Source organism: Acinonyx jubatus, chromosome B1, assembly GCF_027475565.1.
Source record: "Acinonyx jubatus isolate Ajub_Pintada_27869175 chromosome B1, VMU_Ajub_asm_v1.0, whole genome shotgun sequence".
NCBI lineage: Eukaryota > Metazoa > Chordata > Mammalia > Carnivora > Felidae > Acinonyx > Acinonyx jubatus.
The window spans coordinates 93,881,198-93,895,064 of NC_069382.1; the positions used below are offsets into that span (position 1 = coordinate 93,881,198).

General features: G+C 43.4%; 1 protein-coding gene across 11 annotated transcripts in view; it reads right to left on the reverse strand.

Moving 5' to 3' along the window:
- JADE1 (jade family PHD finger 1) overlaps positions 1-12,069 on the reverse strand; it is a 59,045-nt gene extending 46,976 nt beyond the window's left edge. For 2 of the 11 annotated variants that reach the window (XM_027066030.2, XM_053216963.1), the window contains exon 1: positions 11,937-12,024. Coding sequence is in view for 1 of the 11 variants with exons in the window: in XM_027066006.2 (XP_026921807.1) it covers positions 9,989-10,007 (19 nt within the window). In the remaining 10 variants the exon portion in view is untranslated. Of the gene's footprint in view, positions 1-9,988; positions 10,175-10,450; positions 10,585-11,518; positions 11,652-11,694; positions 11,763-11,936 lie in introns of those variants that run through there. The other 9 variants (XM_027066053.2, XM_053216964.1, XM_053216968.1 and 6 more) reach the window with 9 other exon arrangements.
- Positions 12,070-13,867: the final 1,798 nt, after the last annotated feature.

A 13,867-nucleotide genomic window follows, 5' to 3' on the forward strand; every position in this document is an offset into this window, starting at 1 on the left:
TGAGTTATACATAAACTGAATCCAATGCTCACTGGACTTTATAGAATGAGATGCTTTCACTTTAGTATCTAATTGACCCTTAACTGGAGTTACTTCTGTCACATTATTTTTAAATTTACTGGTGTCCTTCCATTTCTTGTCAAAGTTAATCTAATACCTAAATGTACGATATTTTAAAATGTATTTAGAAAATGTGTAATATAAAAATGTATATAAAAAATATTTTCAGACACCAAGTCATCTTTACATAAAAAGTATTTTATAATGAGCTATTTCCTTACCGTTCTGTTTGCTAAGTTCATATAATTTGAATTATTATTTTTAAATATTATGCAACTGACAGTTTGATTCCTAAGTTACTGATCATTGAATAACCCTCCCATAAAAGACTTATATTTTCTTAATAAGTCACCGTCTTATCTTCTATGGAGTACACAGTACCCAATGTAACAAAGTATCCAAATATAATAATGACCTACACTTCACAGTAATTTTCTGTTCCTCAAATGAATGTGAAAGAAACCCAGCTAGTTTCTTACCTGTTTTTAAAGACAACATTAATTGCTCAGAAGTTTTTCAAATTGGCAACATTATTTAGTTCATACACTCACTAACAGTCTAAAAATACTAGAGTGACTATAACTCAAACCCAGCTTTCTTTAAGCAGAGTTTTATCTGGTCAAAAAAAAGTCATGTATTGGATTTAACTGACAAACTGCTTAGATCTTAAGTGTTAAAGTTTTAACCTTGTCTAAACATTTCAAACCCCCAAAAGCAACTTTTAAAAATGTCTTTCATGTCATACATCAAAATCTGTTTAAAAAATGCTGCCCAAGCTACCATAGAGCCTTTGCAAAGATGTCACACTTGAAAATATTCAGTGGAAACTTGTTTATTTTAGCAATAAATAACCACCTCTCCCAAAAAAAGATTGTAACTGACCAGATAATCATGACTACAATATTCATTCCTACAAACATCACTAATGAAGCCCAAGTGCTATAACACATTAGTTCACTGTAAATTCTTCATAAATGATTTGTAAACTCGGTCTTTTAAAGTCAACAGAAACATTGTTTAAGATTTTAAAGAATTTATATATTTGAGTGGTTCTAAATGAATCACAAGCAGCTCCCATTTGCCAATTTATAAATAATCCAATCCCTGCTTATGAGAGCCCTAAAAACAATCAGACCCCTCCCAAGTCTCTGTAATCACTGACTCAATTAGAGTCAGCAACTGAAGAGCAGCTATGACAAAACACTGCAATCATTTGTATTTAGAATTTTTTTTTAACTTCTCTTGACATGGGAATGAATGAATTCACACCAGAACTTAATAAAGGCAGTCCATGGCCTCCCATCTCGAGCTTCTATCCCTATTTCCATCTACTAAGAATTCTTTTTTGTTAGATCTACATGTTCAGATATGGAAAGATGCCAGAGACACATTAAGAAACACAAGCAAACTGCAAGGGGGGGGGGGGGGGGACCTGAAATATAGGCCATTTACATATAAAAGGGACAAAAGAAGAGAGTATATATACACACCAATTGCTTGCTTATTCATTTCTGGAAGAACATAAAGGATACTAATAATGCTGTTTACTTCTGAGAAATGTGACCAAAGTGTTCCAGATAGAATAGGTTGAGAACTTTTACTTCTCTTTATGACCTTTTATGACTTTTAATTGCTTAGCCATGATCCTGTCCTATGTTTATAATAGTAAAGATTTAAATTCCAAAACCATTCTTCCCTGGGAAGACCCTGGGAGCACAACTTTTGAGTCCCATGCAAAGCACCAGCCTAAAATAAGCAGCCAGCAAAAAACTATGTATCCCCCACCTCCTTCCTGATAAGATGGGGTACCAAATGCTTTTGTCTGGCTTCTAAAGAATTTTTGATGGAATAGTACAGAAGGAAAAAAGTAGAAAAGGTAATAGGATAATACCATAAAATGCTAGTATCACACACTATTTACTTCAAAAGCAAAAGTTTTAAAACACATAATAGCCATTACCAGTAGAAGCTCACTAAAAATAAGAATAGAAAAACCCTAACCTAGACAGGAAAACTAGAGTTTAAACTACCTTTAAAGAATAAACATTCAACTTCCTATCCATTTCAAGAGTAGTACTATTTTGGAAAAAAATAAAAATAAAAAAGCTACATTCCAGAGATGGCGATCAAATAGGCCATTTCCTCCACCCATGGCAGGCATGGTTAATAAATTGAGTCATTCTTTTCCACAAGCCCAGACATGACTTCAGAATCCTCCTTAACACAGTGCTACCACTCAGTCAGAATTCATGAGATAAAGCCCCTATTTGCCCCATATTCTTACTCCTCTTTACATACTGTTTTTGACAATTACCAGGGAAAACTGAAGTTTTTTTTCTAAAGCACTCACTGAAATCAGAAATTTGTGATCCAGTCTGCCCTAGGGTCTCTGAACCAAATCCTAATGTACATAATATATAAAAATACCCACGCAAATTAGGTCAAAGTCTAAAAGCCCACTGAAGAATAACACTTAAAAAAACCGAAGTGTTAACAGCAGATAGTTTCTGCATGAACCAAGGTAAGAGTAAGGAGGGAAAGGAGTCTGTCTACAAGCCTTTCCTTGGAAGAGTAAGTCAATAAATGCAAAGTGTCTACAGGGTAATTTTAAAAGATTTTTAAACGCTCAAACCAGATGTTCCTATACAGGATATACAAAACAGCTCCTGCAGAAACCAGACTCAACCAGCTAATGACAATTACACTGTGCACAGATTGAAATGCAGCTGTTTTGAGGAACTTTGTTCCTTGATTATAGCCGGTTGTTAGAAACTATCAGTTACCACTAACAATGTTAAGTCACCAAAAATTTTTAAAGTACTGTTAAAAAGACAAAAAAAAAAAATGACTCCCAATGTTGCATATTAGAAGACCTAGATAGCACACTTTACTAAAAACACCTTTACACATCTCAGTTACATATGAAGACAAACATTTCACCATAATTGCACAAGTCTTGTTATTATGGTCATTGAAACATACAGATGATTTCAAAACCTAGGAGCAAGGTCTCCAGAAGTATTCTGAGTTCAAGGCTAAAAGGAGTCTCACCCCATGGATTGGGTCTATAGGAAATCTTCCCAAAAGAAACCCATAAATAATCGCAGCGCTACAAAACATTTCAGAGATAATTTAATCCACTTTTCCTAATTTTAAAGAGACGTACATAGAATTCTGGAGAGGTTGACCAGCATGTGCAAAGACACACACACACACACAGGTCTAGAGCAAAGCCAGTCTCCAAACAAAAGACCAGTTCCCAAAGTGAGCAGGCATTCCAAAGCCAGCCACCTCCTCCCAGGTGAGTAGACCACAAGCTTCCCCCACTCCTGGAGGTACTGTGATTTTGAAAGACATTATCTAAAGGATTAAAGCCATTTACTATATATTATCAGACAACTAAAATATAATCCATGAAAAACAATCTGTTAAGTAAGAAACTGAAACTGGTTTCCTGGCAAGCTGATAGGAAGACAGCTGTAAGTCCCACTCGACCTGGTAGAGCAGAGTGTGCTAGTTTTCTGAACACTAATCAGAGGGGTGTGAGTCCTCCAAACAGCAGGTATTGGCTTCTGACTGGTCGAACACACACATCCTACTTGGAGAGAAGTTATCTCCCTCTGTAGGGAACTCCAGTTTATAATGCATGTTCCCTTACACAGGACTTCTTGGCCTGGCCCCCCCTTGAGGGTGTGACTCCCTAAGTGTGCTTTCCCAGGTACACAAGGGCCCAGGTTATAAATTCTATCCTCAAAGGGGATCTAAGAACCAAAAAGTTAAGAGCCACAGCCCTCAGACTAGCAAACTCCCTCCACATTTATCAAACAAACTTTTAATTTCAACTTATTTTCAGGTTCCTACCAGAAAGGTAACTTAGCCCCAGCAGAAGTAATCTTGGTGACTAGGTAATGCTGAGTCTCACTGTAAAAATCAAAGTTTCACAGCTTGTTTTTGTCCACCCCCCTGAACTAAAAATCGTTTTTACATATTTAAATTGGGGGTGGGGGAGATCAAAAGGACATCTCATGACACATAAAAATTAAACAGAATTCAAAATTTCAGTGTCCACAAATAAAGTTTGATTGTTTTCACACTTCAAAAAGCAGAGTTAAACAGTTTTAACAGAGACCATAAGATCCACAAAGCCTAAAATATTTACTATCTTATGTGGCCCTTTCCAAAAAGTTTACTGATCTCTGCCACAAATCAACATACTGGCAGTATGTTTATAAACCAGCATTATGTAGGATCAGTGAAATGTAAATCATGACCAGGTCCTGGGCAAACACGTGCCTTAAAGCTTACAAAGTTAAGGATCAGGCACACTCATTCCTTTAGAAGTTTTTAACTAGAACAGGTAAGACTGAAAAGAGGAAAAGCAGTGCAGGATGCTCTAAGCCACTTAAATAAAAGCCATGTCTAGAAACCTGTGAATTTTCTCAAACCCTTGAGACTCCTACTTGGAGCCAATGTATACTAAATTATAAAAACTTCTAACAAGCTTCTTACCTGACTTTCAAGCCAGTAACACAATAAGCAAAAAAAAACCTGTTTTAGACAGGCTTTTTTTTTTTTTTTTAACATTTATTCATTTTTGAGAGACTGAGGCACAGCACAAGCAAAGGAGGGACCGAGAGAGACAGCGACACAGAATCCGAAGCAGGTCCAGGCTCTGAGCTGTCAGCAGAGCCCAATGCGGGGCTCAAACCCACGAACCACGAGATCACGACCTGAGCCAAAGTCAGACACATAACCAACTGAGCTACTCAGTGGTGTAAAAGGATCACAGAAAAATCATAAAAAGAACTCACCAAAACTTAAACACTACACTGGTATCCAAGAATACATTTAAATTAAAGTATTCCCCCAAATCCCTGAAATGGCATGCAAATTTCAGCGCATCTTGATTTTTCTGGGAGAGGTTCCACAGGTCTCAGATCTTAAGTTTATCCTTCACTTAAAAAAGTTACAAGCCACCAGTAATCAGCCTACACATCTTAAGTGCATCATTAGATTTCAATGCTGAAATAACTGAGGCTTGTAAAGATGGTCATGAGTAATCAAAAAAAAAAAAATCTCAAAATCATGTTTAGTATTCTTTGTGTTAAACAAAAGCAAACCATGCAACTTGGCTCCAACTCCAGCAACTTGTTAACCTTACCAATTCTTGTTCCTTACCCTAGAGTAAGGAGTAAAGAAAAAAAAAATTCTCGTTTTATTCTTTTTTTGGACTCTTACCACTGAAATCTTCACTTAAATGCTAAGAAACTTGGAAGCTGTCATGAGATTTAATAAAATCTCCTATGCAGACCTTAAATAATCAATACTATATACACATAAATTACTGCCAATTGTGAGCCCTTAAAACAAGAGAGTGGGGCGCCTGGGTGGCTCAGTTGGTTGAGTGTCCAACTTCAGCTCAAGTCATGATCTCCCAGTCTATGAGTTCGAGCCCCGTGTCGGGCTCTGTGCTGACAGCTCAGAGCCTGGAGCCTGCTTCAGATTCTGTGTCTCCCTCTCTCTCTGCCCCTCCCCTGCTCATGCTCTGTCTCTCTCTGTCAAAAATAAATAAACATTTAAAAATAATAAAAAATAAAACAAGAGAAAATTGTGGTTTAATTCCTTCAACAAACAAGCCCAAAAAAACCCAAGGTTTTAAAAATGAACTTACTTCAATAATCCTCTGTCAATTAATTATGTTTTGACTCTACCTGGAGAATCAAAAGCAAAAAGTAAATACTGGACTGGTTTTAGAGTAATCAAAAGCTAGATCCTGAACATCTGTTAAGTGCACATAATATACCATTGGTCTGGAGTTAGTAAAGGATTCTGAACGGAAATTCCCCAGCAACTAAGCTTTTCATTCCAGGTCTAGCAATATTTTTGTTGCTTTCAGGTGAGGAAAAGACATCCTTAATAAGCATTCAAGGCTTAGGGCAGATAAGGCCACAATAACATGGCCAGAGTTAGGAGCAATATCCTCTCAGGCTAGATTTTCCCTGTGGACTCTGGATACTTGACCCTAAGCTAAACCTGCAGACAAGATACCACTTCCACTCAAAGGTAAAAAGGCCCTCTCTAAGGCCACCCTGGCATATTTTAGGAATGCAGGGTAACTTTACTCCATCTGAGTCCACAACTGCAAAAACATCAAAACATACACCCCTCACAATCATAAACCAATACTTTTATACAAGTACACCAGGTAAATGGCAATAAACTCTCAAGTCTCAACTTTCTGAAATATCATATACAATAAATAGTAAACATATTGTCTAAATTTTAAATACATGAGCTGCGACATCTTGAAAATGGAGAAAACAGATTGAACACTAAAACTTTCAAGGAAGTAACTTACTGTCTCAGGAATTAAAACACTTCCCCAATTAAGGTTCCTACCAGGCTTCTGATACTATCTGATAAACTAATAACTCCAAGCAAAGCCACTTTTAATGTAAAAACTTTAAAAAGCAGCACCTGGGTGGCTCAGTCAGTTAACTTCCCAACTTCTGATTTCAGCTCAAGTCATGACCTTTTATAGTCATTGAGATCGAGCACCAGAGTCAGCACCAGAGTCAGCACCAGAGTCAGCTCCGTGCTGAGCACAGAGCCTGCTTGGAATTCTCTACCTCTCTCTCTCTGCCCCTCCCCCTCTTGGGCACAGACACATTCTCAAGATAAACATTAAGAAAATTTTTGTAATTCATTTAAAAAAATTAAAAGCTATTGTTGAATGTGGTGCCAATGTTTTAACTTACAGGGAGGGAATGAAAGAAGTTTAACACGGGCATAACTGTCTGAAATTAGCCAAACTTTCTGATGCCAACCCAAATAAAAAGCAAGAGGAACTGGTCAAGATGGTCAACTCTATTAACCTTGTGGGGAAACTGGGTTTATAATGCAAATCCTGACAGTTAACTGTAATAGTATAATGGGTGTCCCCCAATACTAAAGGACAGAAGAGCTCCACCAACAGGAAGTAAGCAAACTCTGAGATTCATATGCCTCTACCTAACTCCTGAAAAATCCTAGATATAGGATATTAGCGTTTGATATTTTGATGTTTGCTGTTCCAACTTCCTCAGTACTGAAACAGAAACAGTTAATAATTCTTTTCCCAACAAGCCTGCAGACAAATACATCAGGCAAATTTCTCTAAAGTATTTTTCAAGCAGATAATTTCTAAATCTAAAACCCAAATTATAACGTTATTTTCATTTCCAACTTTTTTAAAATCCAGTCATGATTAATTCCAAAGGCTTGACTCCTCAATGTCAGAGGTTCTGTCAAAAAGTAACTACAGATTAAAATCTACTTACGGAAAATAATAACCAGATGCGATAAATGACCCTCAGCTGGACAGTATTAATTTAGACAAAGCTGCTCTGTTATATTTTAGGGCCAACTGCGGAAATCTGAATATATCTCAGTAATAGAGAAGATGAAAATTTACCAAGCTGGCCAATGAGTGGGGGGAACCTCCTTATAGACCTGTATACAGTATGATTTCATTTCCATTAAAACATACATACACACACATAGACAATTATCCATAAAGTGATATAGTAGTGATCTCTGGGTGGTAGGAATGTGTTATTATATTTGCCTCTCCGTATTTTCTAATTTCCAACAATGTACATGTAACACCACCTCTGTAATAATACGTGAAGCCCCTAAGGGCTCCTTAAAGTCAAAAAACAGTAATTATTAAGTGCCTACTATAGATGAGTCACATGGAGATAGGCTTTTATTCCAAGTCCTCCTAGTTTTTAGCTAATATACTTCCCCCCAGGCCTCTGAGCTAAGCAACAGCTCATTTTAAAATATAACATTTCCTTAAACTCCTAACAGTTTTTTTTCCTCTCATCTCACTTTCAGGCACACTTACCATTTTTCAGTTTTCTCATCACAGCTCTTCTTTCAACTTTAGTAACTAATATGAAACTAAAATGCTCATGAACTTCTTTCCTTTTAAGTGAACATATATCTAGCTTTATCATAGATAAAATTTCTGTGGCAACCCATCCAACTTATCTTACTACAAAGCAGCTTACCATTCTAAGATAGAATCAAGTTCAAGTTCTACTGCATATCAGGAAACTCCCTTTATGTCTGGCTATATAAAAAAAAAAGTGGGGAGGGGGGGGAAGGGACCCCTGGGTGGCTCAGACCAGTTAACAGTCTGACTCTTGGTTTCTTCTCAGGTCATTATCTAGCGGTTCATGGGTTCCAGGCCCACTTTGGTCTCAGTGATGCCAGCACGGAGGCTGCTTGGGGTTCGTTCTCTCCCTCTCTCTCTCACACGTGCGCATGTACACACTAAATAAACTTAAAAATAAAAGGAGATATGGGGAAACAAAACACTTAGCTGTAAACTGTATCTGTTGCAGACCTGAAAATGCCGAGTCCTATACAAACATAAAAATACACAAACTTAAAGAAAAGCAAAATACCAATCAGGAAACTCATCTGACTTAAAAGTGACATTAAATGAGACCGAAATATTTGGAATAAGAGCAATAAAATTCTGGGTTGCAGATATTTGTCAGAAAGTGTCACCCACAAAACATCCTCTGTGTCTCTCCAACGTGTGTTGCCCATTCCACTACTATTGTGTTTAAAATGTTAAATCAGTGTAAACATGGTTATAATGAACTCTTCCTTTATCTACCTATAAGTGATTAAATCTTGATTAGCTGTGATTGATCAAAATACAACTCACGATAGCAATCGCTAACCAGTGATGGTCCACCACTACTAAACCAGCTTTCAAGGAAATAATTTCCTTGTACCTTAAAACTAGTTCATCAGCTTTGAAAGATAACAGCCTTGGGCTACCAGTAACTAAAAAGCAAGGCTTTCACAGTGGGTTTCCTGAAACACAAAAATAGTACACCTAATAACCTTTGGGAAAGAAGCCCCTAAAGTGTTCCCTCTTGAACAGAGTAAACGGGGGGCTGCAGACCCTCGCCCCAGGTGGGCGAGGTGGGGCGCCTGTCTCCTCGTTACTAGAAAGCCGGCCAAAGCAGCTTGTAAACGGTCTCCGGGTGACGACGCATTCCTAACGGGTTTCGAAGGCACGTTTAAATCGCCCGCTTTTTTGTTTGCTCGCTGCATTCACCGTGCGCTGGGCTGCAGCCACCCCCGCGCGCCCGGGAGGGGGAGCCCAGGGTCGGGAAGCCCGGGGCCGGGTAGTTGGGGGGAGGGGTTGGAGTGGGGGAGAACGCGGGGCGAGGAGAGGCGGGGTGGAGGACACTGGGACGAGGAGCCCATGCGGGAGGGAGAAGTGCGGGATGGGCTGGGGGTAGAAGGCAGGAAAGGGGGGAATCCCGGGGTGGGGGGAGCTGGGCCGCCGCCCCGCACCAGAGAACGCTTTGCAAGGCTCCCGCCTCCCGCCAGGGTGTGCGCAGGGCCGCGGCTCCGCGCGGCGCCGCCCCCACCCTCTCTCCCCGCCTGCCTGCCTCTCCTCCTCCTCTTCCCGAGGCGACAGAAACAACAGCACGGAAGGAGGGGAAAGTAACTCCCGGCACCTCCACCGGAATTAGCCCCGGTGCAGTGATGACACCTTCTCGTGGCGCAACCAAGCCCCGCTCCCTCCGCAGCGGCGTCCCCGCCGCCGCCCTCTCCATTTGAAAGTGGCCACCCCCCGCCGCCGCCGCCGCCGCTCCTCCCGCCCCGCCGCCGCCAGCTGCACCAATCCGCTCGGCCCCAGTTGCAAATCAAACGCTCCCTCGCGTCCAGAAGCCACTTGCGCCGCTGGAAACGGCCGCGCCGTCCCCCTCCCCGAGTCCCTCCCGGGCGGCACCTTTGAGCTGGGGAGGGCGCGCCAGCGAGAAACCGCTGTGAGATGGGAGAGGCGGCGGCGACGGCGAGCAGCCCCAACCGGCTCGGCTCCCGCCCCCAGACAGTTCTGGAAACTGTGTATCACCTCTGTCACAGGAAGCCATCCGGGGAGGAAGGCGGCGCGGAACCAACAAACAAACGCCTGCGGCCGCCCGCCGGAATCAGCGCGGGGACGGCGACGGCTTCGGGCCGTTCCCTGGGCGGGGGCGCGGCGGACGCCCCCGCGCCGCAGGCTTTGTGAGGGGCTCCCGCGGCGCGGGCGCGGCGGGCCGGGCGTCCCCGCCCCTGAAGCCCCCCCCACCCTGGGCCCCTCGGCAGCGCCTCTGGGACCGTTAGGTGACGCTCCGGCCGCGGCCGAGAAAACAGCGCCTCGGCCGCCACCCGCCCCCATTTCCACATGGAGCCGCCTCTCCTCCAACGCCAGAGGCGGGCTACAAAAGTTGGCCCCGGGGCCACCCAGCACCTGCCCACGTGCCGCGGAGGCTCCCTCCCGGGTCTACCCCAACCCCTTCCCCCCGCCGCCCTCGGCCGCCAGGTCACCTATTACCGGTGGGAGGGGAGAGAGCCTGCTATTTAAACGCCCGCGGAAGTTGAGGCACCCCCACTGGCGGGTGCCGTGCACCTGCCTCCCGCCGCCGCGCTCCGCCACTTTGAGCAGCAGCCGCGTCCCCGGCCCCGCCTCCTGCCCGCAGGCGGGCGGGGGAGCGGGAAGGAGGTGGAAGGGATCGAATTTCTCCAGCAAATGGGACCATTCCGACAGGATTCGGTTCCCTGGTCAACATTCCACATTCCTCCCTCTCCCGCATTTGCAAGCCAGCGCCAACAACCCGGAAAGCCTGCTGGCTACCAAACAACAGCCCCCAACTCACAAACACACACTCACAAGCACCAGACACGTGCACTGGAGGGCTTTGCAACTTGCAGTCCGGAGGTACACACTGCACGTTCATTTAAGGCAGCGAAGCCAGAGCGACCCCACCCCCACAATTTGCAGATGGTGCCAAAGGTTGCAATTTGCAATCCGTTTTAAGTTCATGGTTAATCGGTACTTTGCTCTACCAATGCCAACTCCTTCCTAATTTCACCGATGAAAGGTTTTACTCTTTACAGTGTCGCTTTAAGTAAAAGGTCTGATTGTTGGAAACCCAATTTGGACGAATCTAATTGCCAAGCTGTCCCTACACCCCTTGCTCACTGCCCTTGAATTGATGCAAAGAATATTTTGGACTCGTGGTGACGCGGTGACAAGAGCCAGGGCTGCAGCCACCCTACACAGATGTACCTATACACACACCTATGTTTGGACAAATATAGTCGTCCCCCCGCCACCACGGTCACACACACTCTGGATTCATATATGTGCGCGGACCTGCGTTCTGCCATTGCCATCTGTCTACCAAGTTGCTACTATGCTTTCCACTTTCATGCAGCCTAATGCCCTTTGGCTTTTTAAAAATTTGTATAAACTAAAGCCAACTAAACTGGGCTTCTGCTCCTAAACGCGTTTAAATGATGATTCACCTGAAAACCGCATGTTCTTCGCAAATCCGAAAGAAGAAAAAGCTCTTAAGTCTTCAGCCCCCCAAAATTGAAAAATAATCATAATGAAACTTACTGATCCAACATAGATCAATTCTCAGGATCCAAAAATCATCTCTTCCTCCTCTGGCCCCCGCCCCAGCAATGCCCAAGTTACTGGTGGGATAGTAACGCTGCGCTCGGCGGCTGCCTGCCCTCCCTCCTCGCTACAGATCGAGAACCCAATCTTTTGGCGCCATATTAATGACGTACTATATTATTTCCACTAGGCAGCGACCTTCGGCATTAAATTACTCCCGAGAACTCCCGAGCAAAGCAACAAAACCATCAAATATGGCTGAGCCTCTCGGCTCGTCCTGCAGCCGACGCCGCCGCCGCCGCCGCCGCCGCCGCCGCCGCGGTACCGGGACGCGCACACGGACCCACACGCGGACACGCGCGGACACACGCGCGGCGCGCCCACCCCGCGCGCCCCCCGCGGCCCGCGCGCGTACCTGCTGCGGAAAGGTTCGGCTGAGGCGCTGGGCTCCACGCCGCTCGCTCCGCGCTGCATGAGTTCGGGCCGCGGCTGGCGGGCGGGCAGCCGGGCGGGCCCTTGCTCTTGCCGGCGCGCACACACTCGGCACTCGCGCAGGGAGGCACTCTCGGACGGGCGTTTGGCTTGTTATGGAGGAAGGGCTATGTGAATCAAACTCATTTCTGGGTCACTGCTGCCACAGGGGGGAGCACTTTAATCCCTTGCCAAAACGAGAGGGTGGGGACATGAGGGCGGAGGGAGCGCGCCGGGAGTCCGCGGCGCGGGGGGCTCAGTCCCTGGTTAACTCTTCGCGGCCCTCGCCGCAGCCGGCTGGGCCTTCGTCCGCAGGAGCTGGCAAAGAGCGGCACTGTTCAGCTTTTAAAATCTCTTCCCTCACTTCCCTTGTGAGTCAAGAAATTCTTGAGGTGTTTCTAAGCAGAGAGGTGGGCTTTTAGATTACCCCCTCCAATCTACCCCAGTTCCAACTCTTGTCTGCTCTCATTGCACCTAGAAATGGATTCTTTTAAATTCGTTTAAAATTATTTGGATAAAAATGTGACTATTAAAGTGTGCAATCTGGGTGAAAGGTTTTATTTTTAGGCTGAATGGCAAAATAAATAGTTCTTTTGTAGTAACAGTTCTAGGGAGTTGAGAATTAGAATGACATTTTTAAATGCAGAGAATCCAATTTTGGAGACAGAACGCATCTTTACCCAAGTTTGTATCCAGCTGTAATTGCAAATGAGGATTAATTCATTAGAAGACAATGATTATTTATAAATGGACACCACCTTTATATTACACAGTATTACAGAACTGGCCATTGTCTCCCAAATAAGAGAATGGAGCCTAAAGTTTAAACTGGAGTTGCAGACTAATATAACATTAGTCATCAGAGATTTATTTGGGGGATATTTATTTGGGGGATATGTAGCAACCAATGACTGGTTGCTGATTTTCCTCATAACACTAATTTGCTTTTTCATATGGAGGTTAGCATAAAAGAAATAAGGGTATATATGACATTTAGCTTCAAAAGGAAAAAGACCTGGATGCAGATTTAAAAACTCCCATTCAGGAAATGTGAACAGTAATCACTAATCACAAAACTGAATATTGGACCCAAAGACATGCTTATCTGCTAGAAGAATTCTTTTGAAGATACCAGGTTTGATTTCACATAATCACATGCCAATCTATCCACCCACCTCAAGAACATAATAATCTGAGAAATGTGGCAAAACAAAACTAATTGAGCCTTTTAATTCTTTTTCAGAAAACAAGTAAGCGAAAGGAAATCTTATGTATATGTATTCTATCTTCCTCTCCTGTTTCCCTGAGGAAGAGCAGGAGACACCCCATCAGTCCTATTCATATGCTCATTTAATCACGTTCAGAACTCACACCTGTAAAGCACTATGCTGTCATTATTACTATTACTAGATCACACTGCAGTTATTGTTATTTTCCTTCGTTCACCTTACACATATTCTCCTGTAGAACTAAAAGTACACAGGCTTCACAGCCAGACAGACCACATCAGATCTAGCTCTACCAGTTCCCAACCTGTGTGACTGGGGTAAAAGACAGAACCTCTTGGAGCCTCAATTTCTTCATGAGTAATAAAATGAGGTTAACAGATGCTAACCTGAAGTGTTGTTAAGAGGAATGAGAAAGCCCCATAAAAGTGCCCAACAGAGGCCCTGGCAGCAGGAGGTCATCAATTCCCTGGGTCATTCCACCGTATCTCTTTCTTGGTCTTCTTTGGAAAACTGCAACTTTTCTAAATTCTAGCCAGCCTCACTTCACTCATTGTCGCTAAAAAAAAAAAAAAAAAAAAAAAAAGTCTAAATTACATTTACCATTTAACTTGTTTTTTCTGACATTCCCCACTCCCAAGACATCAGG